The following is a 24,797-nucleotide window of genomic DNA, read 5'->3' as shown; positions in this document are numbered from 1 at the left end:
AAAGATAATGATGGCAAGAGTCTACCACACAAAATTATACTCCCTCCGTCCCAAATAAGGTGCAACCTTTACTTTTGACACGAGTTTTTAGGTAGGTAGTATTAAGTAGGATAATTTAGAAATTAGGTGATGTGATAGAGAGAGAAATATATATTTTATTTTTTTATTTTTTTGGATGATGCGAGGGGATTAACTGTGGGGTAGAAATTAAGTATAATTAATTATTTTCTATTTTACAAATATTGCAGAGTGGCAAGGTGTTTGGGAGGGAGTAGTTCTATATTATACTTGGTTTATTTATTTGAATGGATAAATAGTGATACTGTGGACTCTTGTTGGGCTACAGGTAATATGGGTTAGAATCTAATCCATTAAAAGGTCCATTAAAGATACTCCACTCATATCAATTTTAGTTTACCAACTCTTATTATTATTATTATTATTATATTTTTAAAAAATATTTAAATTGAAATTCATTTAAATATTTAGTTCTGGTCTTTTAAAATGAATAACTATATATATGTACACTTAAAATTCACTATTTGTTATACCGTGTTTTATATTAATTATGTATAAATTTATTTATTTATTTTAATTTTATTATATAAAAAATTTTATTTTGTGTAAAATAATATTCATATTAAACATACATAAAGTGCTCTTTCCATCTCGATGATAGGATCATTTATTTTAATTAAAAATTGAAAATTTTAATGTTTATATATTTTAATTATTCATTATTTATTATATTTTTAACAAAATTTTTTTTATACTCCTCCCTTTCTTCTCTTTCTTCTTCCCTTGAGTCTTTCAGAACATATTTTATTGTTATCTACTTGTTTCTTTGTCTTTTCTCTCGAAATTTGACTATCCAACAAAACAATATCTCATGAAAATAATTTTAAGGTTTTCTAATAGTAGGAAAGAAAATATTTTTCATCTTCTTCCTTAGAGGGGAAGGGAAAGATATGAACGTGTTGGACAGACAAACTATATGATATAATAGGAACAGAAACATGGTTTTTGCTTTTTTCGATAAAGACAATATCCAAAGCAATTTTATAGTGTTGTCTGTTAACTCTACTCAAGTCTTCTGGTGGCATGTCACTGCCCATTTCAAATTAATAAAGCAAACCCTTTTTCGAATCACAAATGCATTTACATATGTAATTTACAAATTATTACATCCCATGAATGAATGAAGTAATTAAAGATTGGTTAGTTTTAGTATTCAATAAATTTTAATTGAAATTAAAATAAAACTGAACTGTATATTAAAGTAAGGCTCAAGATTTGAACTCATTAAAAAAAAAGAAAAGAAAAGATCTGCATGACTGTATCTGGAGATTAATAATAGAAGTCCCGTAATTGTTGAAACCTTGACATGTCCCAACTTTGGAGCAGTTGTTGTTATCCATTCTTGTTCCACTGTAATTAGAATGCAGGCATCGAAGCTAGGGTTCTTACATCAACTGCACAGCCACACCACACCAGAGATCCAACCAGCTCACCCACTCTGACTTTCTCCATGTCATTCCAAAATATAGTCATAAACTAATTAATAATAATAATAATAATATAAGACCCGAACAGGATTCGTCTTAATTAATCTCCACTCTTTCTTCTTCAAGATTCCTATTCTGTGGGGGTTGGGCGAAAGCCTACAGGAGCTGAATCTCCGGCGAGACAAGACAAGCTATGGCTGCCGGAACTACCCGGAAAATAACCGCTGCATCTGCAAGGGCTCATACCCGAAAACCAAAGGCTCGAGCTTCTTCTTCACGGCTTTCAGGTGAGCTTCTCTTGTTATCGATTCTTCTTCTTCTTCTTCCCTTTCAGCTGGATGTTCATTTCTATTCTATGACCAATCAAATATCGTCAAGTCTTGATTTTTAATTTTGAAATTCTACCTTTCCGTGAGATTTATCCGAGTCGAATTTGGGATTTAGTTCAAATTTGAATCGATACAATCATGATGGAAGATTAGATTCACAATCTTGCACACACGATCGATCTCGTGATCAGTTAGTCAGTTAAGTATACAATTCTTTCTGTAAAAGCTTCTTAGAACAGTCGTCTCAGGCTTGTTAAAGAAAACACTGTTGATCTTGGTTGCGGGGATTCTGGCATGGGGGTATCAGGCGGTGAAGCCGCCGCCTCCGACGACGTGCGGCTCCGGCAATGGGCCGCCGGTGACCGGACCCAGAGTGCAGCTGAAAGATGGGAGGCACTTGGCATACAAAGAATTTGGTGTCCCCAGAGATACTGCAAACCACAAAATCGTGTTTATCCATGGCTTTGATTGCTCTAGGCACGATGGTTCTGTCCTAACCTCGACACTTTCTCCGGTACTATATATCCATTGTTGCTTATGTATGCCAATGCCAATTCCAATGCCAATGCCAATGCCAGCAGCATTCATCTGTTGAAAATGTTAACAGGAATTTGTTGAAAGTAAACGAATCTACATACTTTCGTTCGATAGGCCTGGCTATGGAGAGAGCGATCCTAACCCCGCGCGAGGAGTGGATGGCGTGGCTCGTGATGTCGAGGAACTTGCTGATCTCTTGGGGCTAGGATCGAAGTTTTACATCATTGGATTTTCGATGGGTGGACAAATTGGCTGGACTTGCCTCAAGTATATTCCTCATAGGTATATATATATATATATACTTATTACTTAACTTACTTAGCCTCGCTATTTTTTTGTTGCGCGCAAATGTGTGTACCAACTCTAATGCCGAGCAGATTGGCGGGAGCTGCTCTGCTAGCGCCGGTCGCCAACTATTGGTGGGCTGGAATCCCGTCAAATGTTTCAAAATCAGCGTATCTTCTGCAGCCGATGCAAGATCAATGGGCTGTCAGCGTTGCGCACTATTTGCCGTGGCTTACATACTGGTGGAACACGCAGAGATGGTTCCCCAGTTCTGCTGTTATTGATCACAACCCGAGTGTTTTCAATGAGCACGACAAAGAACTCCTCCCGAAGTTTATTTCTTTCGCGAAAGAGTATGAGGTAATAATGGCTTTAGATCGTTTACAATTCGATCCTTGATGGAAATTCCGAATGCATTTGTTTTTTGTCCTGTCCAGGGATATCCGAGGCAACAGGGCGAATACGAGTCCCTTCATCGTGATATGATGATTGGGTTCGGGAAGTGGGATTTCAGTCCATTGGATTTAAAAAATCCGTTTCCGAACGGCGAAGGCTCTGTTCACTTGTGGCATGGTGGAGATGACCGGATGGTCCCTGTTACGATGCAGCGTTATATCGCGCAACAGCTGCCGTGGATTCACTTCCACGAGGTGCCCGGCGCGGGTCATATGTTTCCTTACGCTGACGGAATGGCGGATTCGATCGTACAGGCACTTTTAGCATAAGTTCCAGGTTCCGACATCATATATTCATGTCTGATCCCCTCTTTGTCGGGTCTTGAAGTTCCCTTTTGTCGATGAAGCTGTTGTTTTCTTATATTGTAATATTGTTCTCGAAATGTTTGAGCAGTCACGCCAAGGAATGTATGTTCACATGAAAACAACATTGTAATTTTCAAACAATTCTGTCACTGTCCGACTCAATTTTAATTCCCTAATGTAGCTTCACTAGTTGGACTTCGTAACTAAAAAAAATCGGAAAACAATAAGAAATGTAATCGACATCACGGGAAGAAGGAGCCTCTGTATTGACCAAAAATTTCTGGTTATTCTCTAACTACCGCTGCCATGGCCAAGAACAGAGACCATGCTCGCATAGTACAAACATGGCTTATTATAATTCTTCATAGCCCTGTAGTATTCAACCCTCCTGGCTTTTCGACTCTTGAGGTTGTAACAAAAGAGGTCCCTCTGCTCCATGTGCACTAAAATCTCTTCAGACTGATCATAGGATGGAACAAGAAACTTAGGGCAGAAAGGGAACAGATCAATGCTGTATTCCATGGCCCATGTCTTAAATCCCCTGTTGTTCTTCAACACCCATATATCCATCGACGACGCCGAAAATCCAACGACACAGAGAGCCTCCATGAGGCCAACGTACTCCAAGAAACTGTAATCTTTGGACTCGTGAATGGGATAAGAAATGCTCCCAAACTCCTCATTTTCCATGTCGAAAGACAGGATCGATCTGTTCTTCCATCCTGAGGAAAGAGCCCAGTAAATAATTCCATTCACGCAGACAGGTTGTTCATCTGTCCAGGCGATAAAAGGGCAGTCTCCAACGGTCCTCCAAGCCCCTGCCTTAACTCCTCCATCCTGTCTGAAGGAGAAAATTTCACACCCCATCTTGCCATTCCCAGCATCAGAGTGGTAGAACATGTGGACAATCTTGTACTCCTTGGAAACAGGGAGGTACCCGAATCCTACGTTGTAGAGACGGGAGTTGGATCGACGAGGGACGCGAACAACCTGCCGAATTCCGGGGTTGCAGAGATAAAGAGTGTCCATACAGCATAGTATGCTCAGAGGGCCACAGGACAAGAATGTGTGAACCGGTCCATCGATCACTTTCTGGAACTTATCTGTGATGTCTCCTTGCATGTCTATGGAGGTCAATTCTACGGCTATTTTCTCGCTGCCGGAAATCCCATCGGAGAGATACCTTCTGACCAGCAACAGAGGCCTTCTCTTGGACAGCTCCACATGTCGGGACATAAATTCGACATCGTGAGTTAGTAAGGAATACCATGATTTGGAAACGCACCTGCACCTGCAGAGGATCTTAGGAGGGAGTTTTGTCAGGATTTCGACGATCAGGTCGACAGGGAGACAATCGAGCCCTTTCGATTCATCCACAGGCTTTGGATCATTGCCATGGATAGGGGTGAGTTCATCCATAATTGGGGATCTTTTTTTTGATCACCAATTAAATATTGCACAAAGATCTTGTGAAGATATCGCAGCCTGGATGGATGGTTCTTGCAGATTGAGTACTTTGAATCTTAGGATTATGAAATAGAAGTATTGTTTTTTTTTTCTTACAAAGGTATATAAGTTAGGTGGGAAGAAAAGCTTGATGAGGATGCAGGGGTTCCATTCTTTTGTGGTCTTTAGATACGAGTTTTATTTGGTCATTTATATGTATATGAAGTTGGATTTCTTTACTCAAATTCAAATTCTTGTTCCTTAATGTCAACTTATCTGTCTGCATTATTATTTTGACTATGGAAATAATGTGAAAATTTTCAACTGGAGACAAATCACAGATGCTCACCTCCAAAACAACTGTATTTAAATCACCTTTGAAAAAGACTGCTTTTGGCACTTTGGCAATTGCACCTTACACGTTTTAAAGAAAAAAAAAAAAAAAAAAGGCACTGATTGTATCGGCATGATTATTTAAATCTTGGAACTGGTCTTATTTGTTTCTTTTTTGTCCGTACGTCATTATAGATATATATATATATATATGAACCCCTTATCCACGCACCCATCCGGATCCAATCGGATCATAATCCCAAATGGAGATGGGAGTATTAAATTAACTTTTGGTTTGTTTATATTTGATTGCATATAAATTTTATTTTTTTTTACAATTTATTTACAATAAAAAAAAAAATAGTTTGACAATAATGCTTTTATTTTTATTTTTTTAAATTTTTAATTAAATAATAAAAATAAATAACAAATGTCAAAATTATATCGTATTTGTTTATTTTATTTTCAACAATCTATTTTTATTGTTCGTTAAGAATAACACATACTCCTTTTATTGGTTTGAATGCTAAGAATTTTATAATTGATAACATTCAAATACAAAATATCAAATTCTTTTACTAAGTGTAGCTTCATTACATATCACAAATATCATAAAATTAATTTTTATTTACAACAATACATTAAAAATATTGTAACAATTTCGATAAAAAAAAAAACATATGGTGACAAAATAATATATACATACAAAAGTATAAAAAATTACTATTTCTTTCGTCCCACATATAATATCACACATTTCATTTATTTATGTCTCACATTTCATATATTTTCATATTTACACTTATTGTAATATTATATCGGATAGACAATATTAAAATATAATAGAAAACTTTCCAAAAATATATATAAAAAATAGTATATACATACACAGGTATAAAAAATTAATATTTCTTTCGTATCACATATAATATCAAACACTTCATTTATTTATATATCACATCTCATATATTCTCATATTTACACTTATTGTAATATTATATCGAACAGAGACAATATTAAAATATAATATAAAATTTTCCAAAAAAATATACATTTATTTTTATATAATATATATATTTTTCATTTATAAATACCATTTTTATTTTATTTATATCAAATTCAATAATTATTTTAATTTAAAATTTGATACACAAAAGAATATCAAACAAATAAGATATAACATAATACTCTATTTGTGTCAAATCATGTAACGGTTCTTTTTTTTATTTTTTATTTTTGTTAAACTTATATACAATTTATTTATAATAAATAATTTTATGCATTTATAATTTTATTACCCTTATTTTAACAAATAATAACTAAATTGTCCTTTTTTAAAAAAATTATTCAACTATTTTTTTTATCAATCATTTTAATAAATTTATCATAATACTGTCATTTTATTTTTTACATACATCACTTTAATATTAAAATTTCATTATTTCTTAATCTCAATTCCTAAACGACCTACCATTTATAGGATGAAATGAATATAATACGTACTATCGCACTCCACATTTTAAATATCAATCTGAATTATTGTTTTATTTGATGTAATTTTCAGCACTTTATTTTCGTCTTGAGTCTCACGTAGTATTAAAAGTAAAATATCATGAAATGATTAGAATAAAAAAGGATACGAAATCCACAGACAATTTTTTTTTTAAAAAAAAACTAGACAAATAAAATAATTAAATGAAAAATAAATCCCACACCACAAAAAAAAAATAAAGAAAATAAAAAGGATGAAAAGTGTATCTTATACCAAAACATTAAATAATACTCTATCCGTTGTATACAAATAATATCATTTCTATTTTATCTATTTTATAACAAATGATTTTTTTTATATTTAATAATATTTACTAATTTAAAATATATTTAACAAATATAAATTAATTTAATTGACTTTAAAATATATAACAATCTACTCAAAATTCCTTTATTTTTATTTCACTCATCAATAAATAAATATTTCTATTTATATTTAGAACTCTTTATCTTTAATAAAAATTAGTTTTTATTAATCATTTATATTTGTTCATTTGTACTATATTAATTTTATTATAAAATATGTATATAATATTTATATTTTGAGATTACTAATAATATTTTTTATATAAAATATATAATAAAATAATACTCTATTTGTCTCATTTATTTTGTCCATTTTTCATTTTTGATTGTCTATTTATTTTATCACCTTTTTTGATTATACATTTTAATTTCATTTTAAATTTAATAATATATAATTATTTTAATATTAATTAGAATAAATAGTTATTTTAATTTTAATATAAAATTATTTTTATTATACTATAATTATTTTCAACGAATACACTTTTAAATATTTATTTAATTATACTCATATTTATATAATCAATAGAAATATAAAAAAATTATTTTTATTGTACCATAATTATTTTTTTTAATACATTTTTATGTCTACACCGTAGCAAGATTATAGTATTATTAACTAATTAAATATAATTATTTTTTAAAAAATTAAATTAAGTTATATTATATATTATTATTAAATAGTGGACTCACTATAAATAAAAATTTTAAAAATATAACGGTGAATGTAAAAGAAATCAAATCAAATGAAATAAAATTTAATTATATATAATTGCATGTGGACCCCACGTTCAAAAATTGGAGAAACCCACGTTGCGACACGTGGTGGAAAAACTCGTCTCCAAATATTATATATATATAGGGTGTGTTTGGTTGGGGGTTTGGATTTTGGATTGAGATTTGAATAGTAAAAATTTTGAATTTGAATAGTTGTATGATGTGATATAAATAGGGTTTGATGTGATGTTTTGAATGTAAAATTGATTTTTAGTATAATATAAAAAATGAAAAATAGGTGTTTGATTTGATATTTTTGGGGAAAAAAAATTAGATGAATAGTGAAAATCCTCCAAAATCCTTCAAACAAACACACCCATACACGATTATATTTTATCCTGTTACATTCGTAAGTAGGTTAATTATTAGTATTCGTTTCTCATATGTTCACTTTTCAATGACCCAGTTTTGGTTTCACACTACACATCATATATATATATATATATATAATATATTTTCAAATTATCAAAAAAATAAAATAAAATCTATTTATCAATTGTCGGAAACTAATGACCGTCTCACCTAAAAGCTCGAACTTGTTAGGGAAACTAAGCTATTAGTTAGCTATCCCGCAAACGGGAGTCCTCAACACGCCCCCTCAGGTGCAAGTGGGTCTGTGAAACTTGCACATACATATGCCACAAACGGGGACGGGCGGGACTCGAACTCGAAACCTAGCCTAGGCTCTGATACCATGTCGGAAGCTAATGACCGTCTCACCTAAAATATATCGTACAAAAATAAAATTTTAATTCAAAATATCACGTCATATTCCAAGTGTGTTTGTTTGCGGATTGAATTTTAAATCTACTATTCATCTTATTTTCTCCTCCAAAAATATCAAATCAAACGCCTATTTTTCATTTTTTATATTATACTAAAAATTAATTTTATATTTAAAATATCACATCAATACCTTTTTATATCATATCATACAACTATTCAAATTCAAAATATTTACTATTTAAATTTCAACTCAAAATCCAAACTCCTAAACAACGAAACTCTAAAAGGACACAACTAGTAAATATCATATTAACTCATACATGCCTTCAATTCATTTACTAGGCATTATTATTATTATTATTAACTAGCCATTGTTAGTACATGATCACGATCGGATCGGTCGATATATAACTTACTACATATATATATATATAACTTGCAATATTAATTTTACACATATATATATGTCTAAATTAAGACTAGGTAGATTTAAATTTTTTAAGAGGATCTTCGACCTCCGGTGCCTCTTTCCCTTTGGCAGTTGTAATAAACGGCGGCAACCGGGCTGCCCAGATTGTAAAGTTCCGCAAAGTCTCTTGTAATAAAATTCTGGCGCCACCCCGGCGGATACACAGTTTGCCGGCCAAGTTGTTGGAACAGCAAGAATACCATCCGATGAATTCCCATCGACGGTCGAGGCATCTCGTAGCACACTACTTCGTTTCCTGCATCCATGTGTGTACGTACGTACATCTATCTATTCTTTCCATAATCAATCAATATATTCATTTTGTCGGTCAAATTTATATTTATACGGTCATTAATTATCATTAAATCACAAATACCTACATCATAAATTAAACATATTTTCTGATGAATTAATCAAAAATTATTTCAAGCAATTATTTTTTTAAAAAAAAAATGCTTCCAAAAAAATCATATTGAAATGGAATAGAATAATATAGTAAGAAGAATTTGAGGAAGGGAGTAATAATAAATGTAAGAGAATTATTAGACAAGTGATTTTAATTAATTAATTAATTAATTACCAGCATGAGATGAAGTCATTGCAAGGGTGAATGATTAATTAATTAGTTACCATAAGTGGCATCAGTGCCTCCTGGAATGTCCGTCACCAGCCTAATTGTATTAATCATATATATATACACCAAATTCAAATATATATCAGATATGTACATATCTTAATTACCATTGCACTTTAATATATAACTAACCCTAAGGGAATTTTCACTAGGGCTATCCATTTTGGTTTCGGAGACCCTCAAAATAAAAGTTTATATGTGCATAGATTTATGAATAAATTAAATAAATAATACTTATTAAGTTTATATATATATATATTTAAATTAAGAACAAATAATTAAAGGGGTGGGCATAGAATTGAAGTACCAATGCAAATACTCCCTCAGATGAGGGTTGCTTGGAGTTGGAGCATCTGGATCCACCAAAACCTATATATATATATAAAACCATTTAAATTTTTTGTCAATCTTTAGAAAATTAATTAAAAAAATAATTAATTATATATATGGCAAAACAAACAAAGCCAATAATGATAATAAAAAAAAAATAATAGTAATAATTATATATATAGTGGGTACTTACTAGAGTGAAGAAGGTGTTGTGATCATGAGTAGTAGAAGTTCCTCCGTTAATCTCAACCGTCGGTTGGGAGGCGACTTGGGAGGGCCTGAGATCGCAGCCGTTGATGAGAGTCCTGGTTCCATGCACCACTCGGAGACTCGTCAATGTCCTAAATGGATCCACCACATCTCCGATTATACGACCAACTACCAGAGGATCTCTAGCCATATAATATTATATCTATTATTTATATATATATATATATATATATAGAGATCTCTTCCTCTCTACCTAGGACCTCGTCACTTCAAATATTTATATATATAATGTAATATGTGGGCTCTGGTAAACGGCTGCAGGGCTTGTCTTCATTAAAGCTAATTCTTTAGATTTTATTATGCAGACATACATACATACATATATATATATATATAGTGAGACAGACAGACAGAGAGAGAGGCTGATCTGAAGGCATCGTATTCGAATTCCTCTATCCAAATATCTACTAGTTACTGCCTTCCTTCTTGTCATGCTTGATTGCTTTCTGCTAAGCTCTCGGCTGTGTTTGTTTGGAGAATTGGATTTTAAATTTATCATTTATTCTATTTTTTTCTCCAAAAATATTAAACCATACGCATATTTTTTATATTTTATATTATACTAAAAATTAATTTTATATTTAAAATATCACATCAACGCCTATTTATAGAGCATCATATAACTATTCAAATTTAAAATTTTTACTGTTCAAATCCCAACTCAAAATTCAAACACACCACAAAATGAAAAATATATATTATATATATATATATAACTGAACAAAGTGTGTGTGTGTGAATATATATATATATATGCTGTAAGGATTTGGTGGATATTTCCCCCTGCACTTGAGGATCGGAGGAGAAGCAGCAGCAGCACTAGTTGGTTATTGATCCCTATATTTTATACTTAATTTGATCAATGAATAATTAAATAAATATGAAAAATTCCCAATTAGCTAGTTTTTTTTTTTAAAAAAAAAAAAATGGTTCAACTCTCTCCCTCTCTCTCTCTATAGATATATATATATATGTGGATGTGGTTAGTATGGATGATATAGTTATCATGATGATCATCAGGGACATTAATCCTCAGTGGCTTTCGCCTCGACTCTACCTTAGCTCGATCCGATCCGATCCGATCCAAATGAGAAAAGCCATCGACATCGATGAATATGACTATACTATTGTTGAGTTGAGCCAGCCATGAAAGAGAGGGACAGATTCATGACCTGGTGGAAGAATATTCTACAGCGACAATATATATATATATTATAAGGTGGTTGTGTTGATGACATCCATCAAGTGTTAGAGGAATGATCAAAATTAGCTAGCTGGCTTCCTATTTTGAGTATGTCAAATCAAAGATCCAAGGCAGAGCGCTGAGGTAGCCATGGATCGATAATGGAAGTGCTTTTTGATGTTTCTGCAATGAATGTGTGAGTGGTGGGTGGGAGTGAGTGAGTGGGTGTCAGATAGATAGTTGGGTGGATGGTTGTGTTTGCTGCGTGCGCCTCAGATGGGAAATAAATGGGGCAGACCTTCTATTTATAGACAATAGGAGTTAGGGATTAGGACTGGACAACAAAATTAAAATTTAAGGGGCAGGGTAGGGTAGGGAACAGTCAAAAAAGCAATTAAGAATCATATCTCCTCGTCATCATCGTCGTCACAGTATTAATTAATTAAGAGTAGAGGATGATGGAGGTCGTCTTCAGTCTACCTCTGGCTAAGGTGAGTTGGGTTCCGTACTAATATTCCATTTTTCTTTTTAGCTTTTCTATTTGGCGTCCCACCGCCTACTTTATATATATATATATATATATATGATTCCTCGTCGCGTCCACCACCACCACCACCACCACCACCACCGACAACGTTGTTTACTTTTATGTGTACATACTTGATTAATTTGTTTCACTTCACTTCCGAAGATCATCGATCCAGATTCCAGAGCCCCTGTTGTTTGTGTTTTGCATCACTCCCACCAGGCAACCCATACTACAAACTTTAATTAATTAGGTTGGTCTGTTTGTTTGTTTATTTGTTTGTGTGTGTTAAGGTTTGTATCACCTAATTAAATCAAGTTTCTATATATATATATATATATATGTATGGATATAGGAGAGAATAGGGTTCCAAGGAGCAATGATCTGAGAACTCTTTTAAGGAAAGCTTCTTTAATCGTCTGGTTTACATGAATCACAAGTTTTAATAATAGAATTAAATAAATCTCACGCAGCATATATATATAGATTCTTACAAAAAGTCAATATTGTTCCCCAATAAAATAAATTAATTAATCTATTTATAAATTCGAAATTACAACATAAAAATCTATAACAAAGAAAATTCAGTGGGGATTCAGTGGGGTTTCTTAACAAGCATAGAAAGGTGTTAGGCTGTGTCTGAAGGCCATTGGATGGAAATCTTTTGGACCATTAAATTAATTGATTAGTATATAGTATATATAAATGTCGAAAGGTACGCACGCACGCACGTAGCCATAATTACACATTTATACGTAATGGAATATAATTTGTAGTGTACAATGTCGTGAAGAAGAAACGAATCTCCAAACAAAATATCCTACGAGTTGCATGCATTCATGTCCACACACACACACAAACACCCATTTTATTATATTATATTAAAATTATATTATATATCTTTGATGCTACCGAGGTACAACAACCCCAGGTGCATTAATTAATTAATTAATTAATTATTAATTGGGCTTGTGCACCCAATGCCATTGCCATTAATTCATTTAAGGATGTCCAATTACATTTCGGTTGCCTCGTACTCACCCAAAATCTAAAACTAATGTCGGCCTCACAATCCACCCCCAGTCCCGTCCTTTCCCAAAAACATAAAATAAAATGTTGGAAAGAAGGTGTCGATTGATCCCAAAAGAAATTCATTAATTTTGATGTCGATTAAAGATGATTGAAGATCCTTTCTCTAGTTGCAAACTTGAAACTTTAAATATTCTTAAGGCAACGTTTCAAAACGCCGCCTGGTCGGTTATAACAACTGCCATCAACCGCCCGTTAATTCCTCCTTTAATGACACGTGTTTTACCTGTTTTATCAACCGTTCCCATCAGTTACAAAACCTAACTGTTTCGACCGATCGTCTCCTGGCACCTTACCTCCTTAAATGGATGGCTGGTCCCGAACGACCACTCAAACGCCCAGCAAATTTTAGACGGACAGCAGACCGACCGACTGTCTTGAGAAACCCTTAATCAACTAATGGATCTAATGACGGGCCCACATCTCCTCTTAGTCCCCTTTTCAGACGGATCATACATTATCATCCGACTAAGAAATCGTTTGGTCCATCCACCGACTAAACCTACCGTATAATGCAACGATTGACCAACCGATCAATCCAGATACTAACTGGTCACTAGACCAAACGACTAATCAGTTGCCCACTCGAGCGACCACCATTCAGTCCCTTCAAAACGGCTGAATAGCCATTCGTCCAGATGATTCACTAGTCGTCCAACCAAGCGACTGAACTACTGTTTGACCAAATGACCAGCCAATCGACCAGGCGATTAATCACGTCGCTTAATTAAGCGACCAATTAACAGACCTTTCCTTTCGTCCGACCTCTTTTTGACCGACCTCCGCATCGGCCGTCTTATCCTTCTTCACCCGACTTCCTCTTTTAACCGACCTCCGTATGTGCCGATACTTCTTCTTTGCCCGGCCTTATCATGTCCGACTTCCGTGTCTACCGATACTTCTTCTTTGCCCGACTTTATCTTGTCCGACCTCCGTGTCTGCAGATACTTCTTCTTTGCCCGACCTTATCTTGTTCGACCTCCGTGTCTGCCGATACTTCTTCTTTGTCCGACCTTATCATATCCGACCTCCGTGTCTGCCGATACTTCTTCTTTGCCCGACCTTATCATGTCCGACCTCCGTGTCTGCCGATATCTTTGCCCGACTTCCCTTTTGACCGACTCCGCGTCAGGCCCTTGCAATACTTATTATTATTATTATTATTTGTACTCAATAGAAGGATAAAAAAAAAAAAAAAAAACAAGATATTCAAACTCATGGCAACATAGGGTTTTTGAGTTAAAAATATATGATATTTGAATATAATAGAAAATGAGTATTAGATATATTTTTTTAAATTGAATAGCTAAAATTGGAAATAAAAACCCAATTATGGACTTATATACCCATATTATTCGAGGATTAATGAGCGCTAATTTTCAAAGATACAATTACAAATTAAATGATTAATTATATATATATATATATGTAGGAATAATAATAATAATAAGCAAGTTGAGGGCAACAGGACACGTATGACTGTCGTCTGCCATAGAAACCAAATACACTTTCCGTTGGCTACGTGTTCTCACAACACAACACAACACTTACCACACTACAGCAAAACAACCTTACCTACCTACCTTCCATCTCCATTGATTTCCAATCCATTTCATTACTACATCTTCTTCTCTTCTCTGCTCATCTCATGCACACTGTTGCTCTCCGCAATTGCTTCATTATCAATTCACCATATCTCATTTCTGATAGACAGACAGAGAGACAGAGCGTGATGCAGGAGAGCAAAGAAGGTGCTGAATACACACGCCATTCCAGGGCGGCGTTGAAGAGGAAGCTCATCTGTGAAGACGAAGACGAAGACGAAGAAGAAGAAGAAGCGTCTTCAATTTCAATAGCTCATGTGGTGGAAATGGAAACTGCTCCAACTGCAGAGGATGGCGGTTCTCGGGAGAGGCTGAAGAAGCATTGGGTCGAGGTCGCGGGTCGGGTCCGGATACCCGACACGTGGGCCCAGGAATCCTTCCTCAAGGACTGGATTGACTCTGCAGCTGCCTTCGATGCCTCACTCCTCACCACCCCGCTCATGTCCGCCAGAGCCTCGCTCGCCGCCCAAGGACGACGGAGAGCCGCCGGCGCCGGCAACTCCAACAGGTTAATCATTTGAGAATTGGGGACGGATGCAGCTCAGGATACATATTGAATGAGATCACAGAACACACATTCCATCTCCATCATCCACGCATTATTTATAGATTTAAATTGCAGAGATGAGCTTCTATTTTTCATTTATATATTTGAAGGAGATAATACCTCAGAGCTGCTGTTATCTATCTCTGTGAAGAATAAATTAATCTTCTTAATTCTCCAGCTCTCACATTGGTATTTACAATAGTTTGTGCAGTAACCTATACATACTGCAATTGCTTTGTCTTTGGCATGCAATATTTTATTTATCACAAGAGACAATCACGATATATGCTGTACAGAGAAAAGAATGCACAACCAATATTTTATCCTTTTTACTATTTAAGCACAATATAAACACACACACCCTTATATGAGGAAAAACTAGTGTAAAATTTGTTTGAATTGGCAGGTTTACTCTGGACAACTTTGTTTGTGGGAGAAAAACAAATAAGGAAATATAAATCCTGTATTATTTATTTAGGCATTTACTTATTCATACACGTGTGTAATTAAATCTATGACATATTGAGAATAAAGGATTCTGGACAGTAACTCTCAATTCTATTAAATATACAACAAAAATCAGTACAAGAATGAATCCCAGTTTGCAAAAATATAAGGGGACAGACTCAACCAGTCTGTATTTAAATTACACTATTTCGCCATGAAGGAGCTTTTACAGCTGCAGCCACCAACAGCACTTGGGTTTGTAGACACCTAAACAGAAACGAAATAATTGGATTATGTTGGTCAAAATTTGAGATTCTTGATAGCCATTTAGACTGAAATAGAATTAGTTAAGAAGAAGCTGGACATCTAAACTTGGCATGGCCTTAGAAAACATAGGTGAAAGCATAAAGTTATCAACTTTGCTCATAATAAAAATCCTTCTTTGCCTAAAATTTGAGCAAAATAAACTTGGAAATTAGCATTCAAATAGAGTATTGACAGAAGCAATTTGGAACACACATGAACCGAGAGATGAGCATTAGTTGTATTAAGAAAGAAATTAGAGCAAGATACTGCAAAGACCAAATAACACTATTTAAAATAAGCCCCATTAAGAATGATGAAGCTTACAACCAATGACATTCAATACATAAACAAAATGAATGGGAAAAAAATTAACTCTAATGAACTACAAAGGAAGAGGAGCATAGGATCTCACCATCACTCTTATAAATTGAGAAGATAATAACATTGTAACCAAATGGCCAGTAGAGATTGCCTCAAAATATAATGTTTGGGGCTTATTTAATGATGTCCAATAATCGACGTGAGAAACAGATCAAATATTCATTCTTGATCCAGCACTTCTGGATAGATATTCACATAAGGATCGGAGTTATTCTTTATATAATTACTGTTTGTGAACAAAATAATTTTGGGCCAAACATAAGTGATGTCCTAAGAACTCAATACCAGAACTATAATAGGTGATTAACAAATTAGTTAAACACTGCAAAGATATAAATCTAGGATGGTTGTTTATATGTATTAACAATAAGCCACAAATCGTTATGGAACCAAGAAATCAGTAACAAGCGATATGAGCCTGGCTATAGAACACATATATTAAAAAACTGCATTAAGACTAGGCTATATAGTTTGGCTGACTCTGAGGGATCATCTCATATGGCTAAGCTGTATATTTCTAACTTCTAGAAGCAAACTTGTCTGTTATATAAGCAAAGTTCGGCAATTAGACTGAAGCAAATAATTGAGTACTGAAACATAATCACCAAAACTGTTCTGTAAATTGATACAGTTTAAATCAATAATTGTCGTTACTTCAGGTATTCAATGAGATAATAATTTCACATATTCAATGCACCTGAAAAGCAGCTCGGATAAGCTCTTCTACGTAGTCAACAGTTGCACCTTTCACAAAGTCGAAGGATATATTATCCACTACCAACTTAACTCCATCCTGCTCAAAAATCCTACAACGATTGACAACTTCAGGGTAATTTTCTTTTCAACCCATAATAAACTTCAGTTAACTTAATGAATCAACAAAAACCACCAATAAAACCAAGAAAATCATAAACATTGGAAAAGAAATCACCTGTCATCATCATTAATCTTGTTATCCAGTGAAAAGTTATATTGGAACCCTGAGCAACCACCAGCTTCAATGCTCAAGCGCAGAAGCTTTTGGCTAGCCTCTTCAGCTTGCAACTCTTTCATTCTCTGTATAATATTGAAACAAATTTTATGCCTAATCCAGCAGAATCTTATTCAGAAGACGTCCAAAAGACATAAACTCAAATCATATTTTAGACATGGAGATGTAACCCATAAATCTTCTTTATCACTTTGCTTAAAGCTCCATAATCAATACTTATATTGTCCCATTACCAGACTAATTAACCACAGGAGTAATCTTATTTCCATTCCCAATAGTTCAATACTAAATGTTGAGATGAAGATGTATATTACTTTCTCTGCTCCACACAACATGGGTGCGGGCTATCATATTCACACAAATTCAAAACACAAGGCATCGAACAATTCACCAAGACATAATATGAGAAAATTAAATCAATATATACATATATATATTTATGTATATTGAAAGAAAAAATAAAAATCCAATCATCAAGCCAATTCAATCTCCCCTAAAAAAGTACGAAGAAAATAGGAGCGGATTTAAGTACCCGAATACAGCTGTCGGTCATAAGCACGGCATCGGGAGACGATGAAGGAGACTCCGAAGAAGAAGGCCGAGATTCGCGGACGGCCGAAGACGAGCTAAGAAGCCTAGAATTATATCGAATCCCGGCGGAAAAATACGGCAAAAAGCGACGAATAAGGGAACGGGACGGCGTCATCATATCTATCCTATCTTTCTCAAAACATGCTCTTCCAAACCACCTGCTTCGAACCACAACAATCAACTGAAACAGGAATTAACGATTCAAATGGATTACGTGCTGTTCTAATTCTTTCTTGACTGCTTTGATTCGGTTGCGACGAAGAATCGCCTGGCGAACACACGACCGTATGATCCAAAATACCCAAATCAAATCAGGAAGAGTCCTAAATCCGTGACCTGATCAAATATATGTATAGGCAGACAGAAAATGCTCCATAATTAGCCAATAGTTAATGGGTCTTTATTGGACTATATGGTTTAAAGTATAGGCCCAAATTTATGATGAATTAATGGGAATCAAGCCCATTTGCAATGGGCTTATTTCGATCCAATCCATGAAAACTGCTAAAAGTGAAAACCCAAGCCCACTGACCTTTTCCTTCCCAAGAGTGAAAGCCATTGTCTTCCCGGAGCTTCTCCTCTCTGGGAGTGAAATTTTTTAAAATCTTCAGAATTCACGATCAAGGGAGGGAGATACAGTAGCCGGATTCCATTCCAAAGGATTGTTATACTTCTGTATGTTCTTTACTTCCCCTCAGCGTATCTGGGCAGATACATTTGAAGCAATTTTTAGGCCGTGCGATTTTCTTCCTAATTTTATTTTACTGTACGTTTACTATTCAAAACCCACCCTACAAATCCTACCCTCCTACCCTACTGCTAGTCCTACTGCACTGACATAAATTATTTTTCATTTTATTTATCTATTTTTTTCTCTACTAAAAACTTTTGGCAGCGGCGAGCGCGACCACCGGCAGAAGAAGCTGAAGACGGAAACAAATAAGGAAAAAGAAATGAGAAAAAAAATTACAAACATACTCGATTTCAAAGATAAATGGAAGCTCGAGTAGAGGGACAATCAGAGGGAAATTGAAGAAAGAAAGAGAAAAAAAAAAAAAAACAACTCACCGGATATTCCAGTGGGCGGCGGCGGCGGACTTCGTCTTCGGGCGAAAGGCGACGCCACAACTTAGAAGCAGAAGGAGAAGAAGAAAAAGGAACAAAAAGAAGAAAGAAAAGAGGAGGAGGAGAAAGCAACGAAGAAGAGGAAGAAGAAAGAAAGACGGGGAAGAAAGTGGGAGAGGGCGGCGGCATGGATTGGGAAGAAACAAAAATACCGGTTTGAACAGGCGGTTTATGGTTCGACCGAAACCGAACCGTGGAAAAGCCGGTTTCATCTCAGGGACGGTTCCGGTTTGATGTGATCTCCATTTTTTAATCCGTGTTACACCAAACTCTGCTCTAATTTTCCATCTCATGCTTGAAGGGAAAATGGAAACGGGAAACTCTTCCACGGAAGAAGATAAGTTTACAGTTAGGAGATTGGAGATCTCCGACAAGAACAAGGGTTTCATCGAGCTACTCCAGCAGCTGACCTGTTGCGCTTCTATATCCGAGGAGGCATTCAAAGAAAGATTTTATGAAATCGCCAAATCAGGCGACGATCATCTCATATGCGTCATAGAGGACAAAGATTCTGGAAAGATTGTTGCTACTGGGAGCATATTCATCGAGAAGAAGTTCTTGAGGTATTGTGGCAAAGCTGGTCACATTGAAGATGTGGTGGTGGAATCTAGTTTACGAGGAAAGCAATTAGGCAAGAAGATCATAAAGTTCCTTTCGGATCATGCCCAGGCCATGGGATGTTACAAGGTGATCCTGGATTGCAGCCCCAACAACAAAGCATTCTACGAGAGGTGCGGTTTCAAGCATAAGGAAATTCAGATGGTGAGATACTTCACTTGATGGATGCATCATCTTCTACTTTCTGCATTACAAACATTTCAATTAAGAGAACATAAATAATCTGATCATATTGTTGTTCTGTACATTACTGCTGTTCATTTTTGGAGAATGGTATTCTCAAAAAGCAATTTATATTCGAGAATATCAAGTTGTTTTTTACTACAAAAAGAGAGTTCAGGCAGTAAGGTTATTGCATCCTTATGAATACACAATAGAGTAAAGGCAATAATTATTCAGTTTTTTCGAGCTCTTTGAATCTTTGATCCCATTCTCGAGTGTCGTAGTCCTGCTCGTACAAATCCTTTTCGGTACTGTACACAATTTTATCCTTGCTGATGAATGTCCTCTGAGCCATGTCCCGGGCACTTAGAAGCTGAAAGTTTTACAAAGTTGTTTAGAAAGTGCACAAATGGATGCAGTCATAGTTAAAGAAACAGTCTAAGGGAAGAAAATGATGGCTGGGAATTGTAAATGTTTGTTTTAATGTGTAGGGGAAAGATCTCAAGAGGAGAGTCATTTAATCTTTTTGTTTACCTTACGCCTCAGAGAAAGATCTGGCGATTCGAGCACCTTGGCAACTTGCTCCCTGGCTAGATTCCTCTTGGCAATTTTAGCATTCGTGTTTTGAATGAAAAACCATCGAATTAATGGGATTGCAAAGAAAGATCCTGCATAGATCTGCAAGGATAATAAAACTCAGAGAACACTAGATCAATAGCTTCTAATGTTGGCTGTCCAAATGACAGGTGAAGTTTAGGGCGGTCTGACTTTTGGTGTAATACAAAACAACATTATCGTAAACTGGTAACCACAACTTTCATCATTTTCAGAGATTACAGTTGAATGAGTACCTGAAGCAGGGGAAATATGTCGGACACAAATGATATGAATCCACTTGGACTGGTGGTCATATTCCTGAATTAAATTCAACAGAAGTTAGACGATTTATGGAAAAACTCGAAGGTATACAGTGAAAACCCACAATAAAGAATCTTACTTTAACATGGTGCCAAGAATTATAACTCCAAACAGATTAAGTCCCCCGAGACCAATCACCATTGCCCTTTCTGAAGCACTAGTTTTGCTGGAGAAAAATTAATTAACATTAGAAGACAGTGTCAACCATATTAAAGCATTAAGGTATGTAAAGTCTACCTAAATTGCCATTTCTTTTCCTTAAAGAACTTCTGAACTTCTCCAACCCAATCGGACCATCTTCTACCTACATATTCTTTCTTCCCACTCCTCTGTGGAGATGCAGTACGTTGCAGTGATGGAAAACGGTACAAAATATTCCCCTGCAATGCAGATCCATTTCATTGAAAAAGAGCTGTCGGTTCAGTTTGAATAGTCATGGAATTGATAAACTAGGAGAGAATACTAGCATATCTTCATAGCAACCCTAGACCCGAAATAGACACTATCCCGTCCATACATTCAGCCATTTAGGAAAATAGAAATTGATCAAGGAACAGTTCAATTCTGGTAATGAAGTCAACGCATAATCAAAAGAAACAGATATCATGTAGGTCTTATCTAGAGCACAAGACCCGTGTGCAATCCTCCTAGTAACCCCACCCCCTCCCACAAGCCTACTGGTATGGTTTGCAAAACCAGAAACAGAAAAGGGTTCCACACAAATAAAAACACATTCACTTTGGACAGATAGCTCACAATAGCGTTTTGAAGGAAATCATTCACATCCTCCAGGGAAAAAAATAAATAAATAATCCCACATGCATTTCATAAATTATGAATGTACAGAAAACCGAATCCTGTCTGACCTCTTCATCTACTTCAGGCTGGCCCTCAAATCGCAGTAGTACTGGTAGGATGTACGAGTCATCATCCTGGAGCCAATGAAAATAATCTAATAAATAGCATATCAGAAAATTTGATCAAAATAGACAGATAAAGATTAATTAACCTGTATGCACATAACAAATCAAAGGAAAAATACAGAAACAAAAGAACGAGTGAACTCTGAAACCAAAGATATTGGATACGAAAATAAGACAACAAAACTAAAGGTCTTTCTATAAACAACAAGACTTCAAATGATATATCATAGAAAAGCTGCTTTACTAACTGCTAAAAGGATGTATTGCAAATTGATGGTTACTGAAAATATTTGACAGTTCTCTGGGAAATAGAAAGCTAGAATGTTCCAAATGTTTACAAAATCAGTAGGGGAATATTTTGTATAGCAAAAGTGAGGTTGGCAATTACCATTTTTCCAGAAGTCTCCAAGTCAAGATATGGAGCAAGTTCTTCAGCCGTGACAACTCCACCATTTGAAGCTATGTACTGTCCGATCTGCAGATTGGGTGAGACATTCATCATAATCATCATGCGGGGTCAGCAGGGAGAGAAATTATCACCGAAAAATAGTTGCTGAGATATAGAAAGAGAGGTGCAATCAATACCTAGATTCATGGATCTGATTACAGACATGCATCTAAGACAAAAGATTCGCAACAATGTGAAAGGTTCAACATTAAGTGCCAAAACCAACCAGATTTGAATACAAATTTACTTTCTTTTTTACTACTGTGAACAATCTAAAAAAGAATGAGCCTCAGCCTCAAAGTAAGTTGTCATATCTGCAGCATCAAATCCCAAAAGAATTCTCCAAAGGTGAGGTTAAAAAACCCAAAAATGGTGCATGAGTTGCAAGATGACTCCACAAAATTAAACACGATCATGATCACAGAAATCCATTAAATGCCTTGGCACTAACCAAATTAGAATTCAAGTTTGATTGCATACGACAAAATTCCCTATTATAATTTTTTCCAGATGAGGTCTAGCAACCCATTCTACAACATGCCTCTCATAATAGTTTCCTTCCATAATTTCTATGTCATCCCCTTCTCCCATTACAAGCCAATGAATCATTTTTCTACCTGTTGAGCTGGCGCATACAAGAGAAAAAAAATGTGGACTTTTGTGCATATTTGATATAATGAAAATACGTCATATTTCTGAGGTTGGAAAAAAATTTAAGATGTAACACAACAGTATAGTCACCATAGTGCAATAAAAATAATAGAGTAACGGACCACTGAAATCAGTGCCCCAATATTACCAACTTCCACCTCTCTTCTTCAATCCCTTGATTGGGATCACCATCCCCGAATACAAAGGAAAAAACCTGAAAAGTAGAGAAGGTGAATAATTTATCTATCAATAAGAGTGGGGAAAAAAATTATAGAACTGAGAATTAGGAGGTCAAATCTTACAGATTCAATGAAGTTCATTCCACCATCAGCATCTTTAACTCTTCGTCTTCGATAATAATAAGGATCCCAATACCTGGATACAGAAAATAGAGAGGTAAGTTGTCTGAAGCTTTCTCCAGGTTTGTGAAGATCATACAAAAGGTCATTAACATTCAGAGCTCATTTGGTACTTATAGACTCTCCACTCCAAAGGTCTGCACGCTATATCAAGGGAGAAATTTTTAAATTGTTTTGTAGAACTGACTATACACAACTTTCCATCATCTTTTTCACTCATTTCAGACACTTAAGAAACAACTATGACGATACAACTAGATCTTCTGAATTTAATACAATCAGGGATTAAAACCTAAAATATCTTAGAAATGCCTGTTCCTTCTCAACCCTTCCTGTCCCTTCATACCAAACTACAGGCAAGGATTGACACTGTCCATTGATTCTTCCCATTCAAGGAACCCCGATGCCAAATTAGTAGGTCCTAAGCTCTAGAAATTAGGAAAAAACTTAAAATGAACCGGATATATGATAGGACATTTGTATTTTATATAATGAGTCGGATATACTACCAGAACAAATCAGTTGGACTGAAGTAAAAGTTAAAGCCACTGTCATAAGATCTTCCTCGTCTGCCACGACTGTCGGACTCACTGTTGGAAACCACGAAGAGGAAGTAGTTATAACATGCTGTAATCTTCAAAACTAAGAAGCAGACATGCAAAAAATCAAGACTTTTACCGGCTGCTGGAGGCAATAGCAATTATGGTGGTATATACAATGACGATGGATGCAATCAAAGCTGTCCCAAAGGAAACTCTCACTAAATACTCGGCGGCCATCTGTAATTAAAAATATTTCATTTCACCCAAAAATGTAACAAGGCTAAACCAATGATAACCCACAAACAAAACGTCCATACCTTTCCCTTTTCCAACAATGGTTCAAATTTTATCCTAAATGATTTGGCAGCAAGGTTTGTTCGATAATCCTTGGGAAAAACATACAAAACATCACCTTCATCCGACACCTATCAAAGGGCAAGAACAACACAAACATAATCAATTAATTGCAATTTAGGCATATAAAAAAAATGCCTGCTCCATGTAAACCCTATCCGAAAAAGGATGAAAATGACCTCTAAGAAGCCACCGGTATCAGCTGCCAGTGCCTGGAGTGCCTTTTGTGCTTCATTCAACTTGAGCCCAGCCTTGCTAGCCACGTCTCCAATGGTTACTCTCCTCCCACTGGAATCAATGGCGTCCATCGCTCGATTCCGTACGTCGGACGGTAATTTATCGCTCTCCACAGCACCGCCGGGCCTAACTGTCGACGCCGTCGCGACATCTTCGACACTACTGCTAGCCCTAATCAAAGATATAGAGGTGTTGGGACAGCGAAATTTTGTGCGTTCAGGAACAATCCGGGATGGCAAGGGGGAAAAGTAGTGGAATTGATAGGGATTATAGGGCTTAGAAGAGATGCCCAGAGAGCGAGGCTTGGGGGCAACAGCGAAGTAGGCCGACATGGAAGCCATTTACGGCTTTGCACATGAAGGCTTTCCTATTGGTTTCTGGTTAGGTTTTCAGCCATGGAAAATAAAAAGATATTTGTGCGACTTTTCTGCTACAAAATATACCGCTGTAGCGTGGAGATAGGCAGATAGATCGAAGGGAACGTAATATATTTTCTTGGCAGGGATGAAGCCAACTCTGTAGTTGATTGGGGAGCG

At 35.4% G+C, this 24,797-nt stretch overlaps 7 protein-coding genes across 8 annotated transcripts; 3 read left to right on the top strand and 4 right to left on the bottom strand.

Annotated features, from left to right (window-relative positions):
• The first annotated feature begins 1,441 nt into the window (after nucleotides 1-1,441).
• LOC127252032 (probable lysophospholipase BODYGUARD 1) lies at nucleotides 1,442-3,566 on the top strand. 2 transcript variants are annotated; one of them, XM_051276027.1, is made up of 5 exons: nucleotides 1,442-1,792; nucleotides 2,074-2,348; nucleotides 2,442-2,653; nucleotides 2,749-3,016; nucleotides 3,094-3,494. In XM_051276027.1, the coding sequence occupies exons 1-5, from the start codon at nucleotides 1,699-1,701 to the stop codon at nucleotides 3,379-3,381; spliced, it is 1,137 nt and encodes a 378-aa protein (XP_051131984.1). In that variant the 5' UTR covers nucleotides 1,442-1,698; the 3' UTR covers nucleotides 3,382-3,494. The 2 variants fall into 2 exon arrangements, with proteins under 2 accessions (XP_051131984.1, XP_051131985.1); XM_051276028.1 differs by having other exon boundaries at nucleotides 1,445-1,792; nucleotides 2,083-2,348; nucleotides 3,094-3,566.
• LOC127252033 (F-box protein At3g07870-like) lies at nucleotides 3,445-5,050 on the bottom strand. Its single transcript, XM_051276029.1, has one exon. It carries the CDS (start codon nucleotides 4,834-4,836, stop codon nucleotides 3,709-3,711), a length of 1,128 nt encoding a protein of 375 aa, XP_051131986.1. The 5' UTR covers nucleotides 4,837-5,050; the 3' UTR covers nucleotides 3,445-3,708.
• A 3,890-nt stretch (nucleotides 5,051-8,940) lies between these two features.
• Nucleotides 8,941-10,461, bottom strand: LOC127252038 (protein RICE FLOWERING LOCUS T 1-like). The gene is made up of 4 exons (XM_051276035.1): nucleotides 10,183-10,461; nucleotides 9,967-10,028; nucleotides 9,656-9,696; nucleotides 8,941-9,281 (listed from the first exon to the last, which is right to left on the bottom strand). Exons 1-4 carry the CDS (start codon nucleotides 10,387-10,389, stop codon nucleotides 9,055-9,057), a joined length of 537 nt encoding a protein of 178 aa, XP_051131992.1. The 5' UTR covers nucleotides 10,390-10,461; the 3' UTR covers nucleotides 8,941-9,054.
• A 4,126-nt stretch (nucleotides 10,462-14,587) lies between these two features.
• LOC127252041 (protein BIC1-like) lies at nucleotides 14,588-15,392 on the top strand. The gene has a single exon (XM_051276038.1). The coding sequence runs from the start codon at nucleotides 14,706-14,708 to the stop codon at nucleotides 15,180-15,182; it is 477 nt and encodes a 158-aa protein (XP_051131995.1). The 5' UTR covers nucleotides 14,588-14,705; the 3' UTR covers nucleotides 15,183-15,392.
• A 261-nt stretch (nucleotides 15,393-15,653) lies between these two features.
• Nucleotides 15,654-18,600, bottom strand: LOC127252042 (iron-sulfur assembly protein IscA-like 2, mitochondrial). Its single transcript, XM_051276039.1, has 5 exons — nucleotides 18,457-18,600; nucleotides 17,866-18,260; nucleotides 17,274-17,398; nucleotides 17,040-17,148; nucleotides 15,654-15,922 (listed from the first exon to the last, which is right to left on the bottom strand). Exons 2-5 carry the CDS (start codon nucleotides 18,040-18,042, stop codon nucleotides 15,860-15,862), a joined length of 474 nt encoding a protein of 157 aa, XP_051131996.1. The 5' UTR covers nucleotides 18,043-18,260; nucleotides 18,457-18,600; the 3' UTR covers nucleotides 15,654-15,859.
• A 740-nt stretch (nucleotides 18,601-19,340) lies between these two features.
• On the top strand, nucleotides 19,341-20,065 carry LOC127252040 (glucosamine 6-phosphate N-acetyltransferase-like). Its single transcript, XM_051276037.1, has one exon. The coding sequence runs from the start codon at nucleotides 19,341-19,343 to the stop codon at nucleotides 19,827-19,829; it is 489 nt and encodes a 162-aa protein (XP_051131994.1). The 3' UTR covers nucleotides 19,830-20,065.
• Nucleotides 19,944-24,738, bottom strand: LOC127252036 (uncharacterized protein At5g03900, chloroplastic). The gene is made up of 13 exons (XM_051276033.1): nucleotides 24,204-24,738; nucleotides 23,988-24,095; nucleotides 23,807-23,907; nucleotides 23,638-23,718; nucleotides 23,072-23,144; nucleotides 22,918-22,983; nucleotides 22,059-22,145; nucleotides 21,614-21,679; nucleotides 20,985-21,127; nucleotides 20,827-20,913; nucleotides 20,681-20,744; nucleotides 20,364-20,507; nucleotides 19,944-20,202 (listed from the first exon to the last, which is right to left on the bottom strand). Exons 1-13 carry the CDS (start codon nucleotides 24,600-24,602, stop codon nucleotides 20,059-20,061), a joined length of 1,563 nt encoding a protein of 520 aa, XP_051131990.1. The 5' UTR covers nucleotides 24,603-24,738; the 3' UTR covers nucleotides 19,944-20,058.
• Nucleotides 24,739-24,797: the final 59 nt, after the last annotated feature.

Source organism: Andrographis paniculata, unplaced genomic scaffold (assembly GCF_009805555.1).
Source record: "Andrographis paniculata isolate CXL003 unplaced genomic scaffold, ASM980555v1 Contig45END, whole genome shotgun sequence".
Lineage (NCBI taxonomy): Eukaryota > Viridiplantae > Streptophyta > Magnoliopsida > Lamiales > Acanthaceae > Andrographis > Andrographis paniculata.
Note: the sequence above shows the minus strand (reverse complement) of the source record. Positions and strands in the feature narration are given on the sequence as shown.

Excerpts from the sequence above, each read along its gene's own strand:
- LOC127252038 (XM_051276035.1), bottom strand. The coding sequence starts at position 10,389 with ATGGCTAGAGATCCTCTGGTAGTTGGTCGTATAATCGGAGATGTGGTG. Across the intron at positions 9,697-9,966 it reads CTGAGGGAGTATTTGCATTG|GCTGGTGACGGACATTCCAG; the intron begins GTACTTCAATTC and ends TAATACAATTAG. Across the intron at positions 9,282-9,655 it reads AGGCACTGATGCCACTTATG|GAAACGAAGTAGTGTGCTAC; the intron begins GTAACTAATTAA and ends ACATGGATGCAG.
- LOC127252033 (XM_051276029.1), bottom strand. The coding sequence starts at position 4,836 with ATGGATGAACTCACCCCTATCCATGGCAATGATCCAAAGCCTGTGGAT.
- LOC127252042 (XM_051276039.1), bottom strand. The coding sequence starts at position 18,042 with ATGATGACGCCGTCCCGTTCCCTTATTCGTCGCTTTTTGCCGTATTTT. Across the intron at positions 17,149-17,273 it reads AAGATTAATGATGATGACAG|GATTTTTGAGCAGGATGGAG; the intron begins GTGATTTCTTTT and ends CAATCGTTGTAG. Across the intron at positions 15,923-17,039 it reads TTATCCGAGCTGCTTTTCAG|GTGTCTACAAACCCAAGTGC; the intron begins GTGCATTGAATA and ends GTTTCTGTTTAG.
- LOC127252040 (XM_051276037.1), top strand. The coding sequence starts at position 19,341 with ATGCTTGAAGGGAAAATGGAAACGGGAAACTCTTCCACGGAAGAAGAT.
- LOC127252036 (XM_051276033.1), bottom strand. The coding sequence starts at position 24,602 with ATGGCTTCCATGTCGGCCTACTTCGCTGTTGCCCCCAAGCCTCGCTCT. Across the intron at positions 23,908-23,987 it reads CATTGTTGGAAAAGGGAAAG|ATGGCCGCCGAGTATTTAGT; the intron begins GTATGGACGTTT and ends TTTTAATTACAG. Across the intron at positions 20,203-20,363 it reads ATCTTTCTCTGAGGCGTAAG|CTTCTAAGTGCCCGGGACAT; the intron begins GTAAACAAAAAG and ends TAAAACTTTCAG.
- LOC127252032 (XM_051276027.1), top strand. The coding sequence starts at position 1,699 with ATGGCTGCCGGAACTACCCGGAAAATAACCGCTGCATCTGCAAGGGCT. Across the intron at positions 1,793-2,073 it reads TTCTTCTTCACGGCTTTCAG|TCGTCTCAGGCTTGTTAAAG; the intron begins GTGAGCTTCTCT and ends TTCTTAGAACAG. Across the intron at positions 2,654-2,748 it reads CTCAAGTATATTCCTCATAG|ATTGGCGGGAGCTGCTCTGC; the intron begins GTATATATATAT and ends AATGCCGAGCAG.
- LOC127252041 (XM_051276038.1), top strand. The coding sequence starts at position 14,706 with ATGCACACTGTTGCTCTCCGCAATTGCTTCATTATCAATTCACCATAT.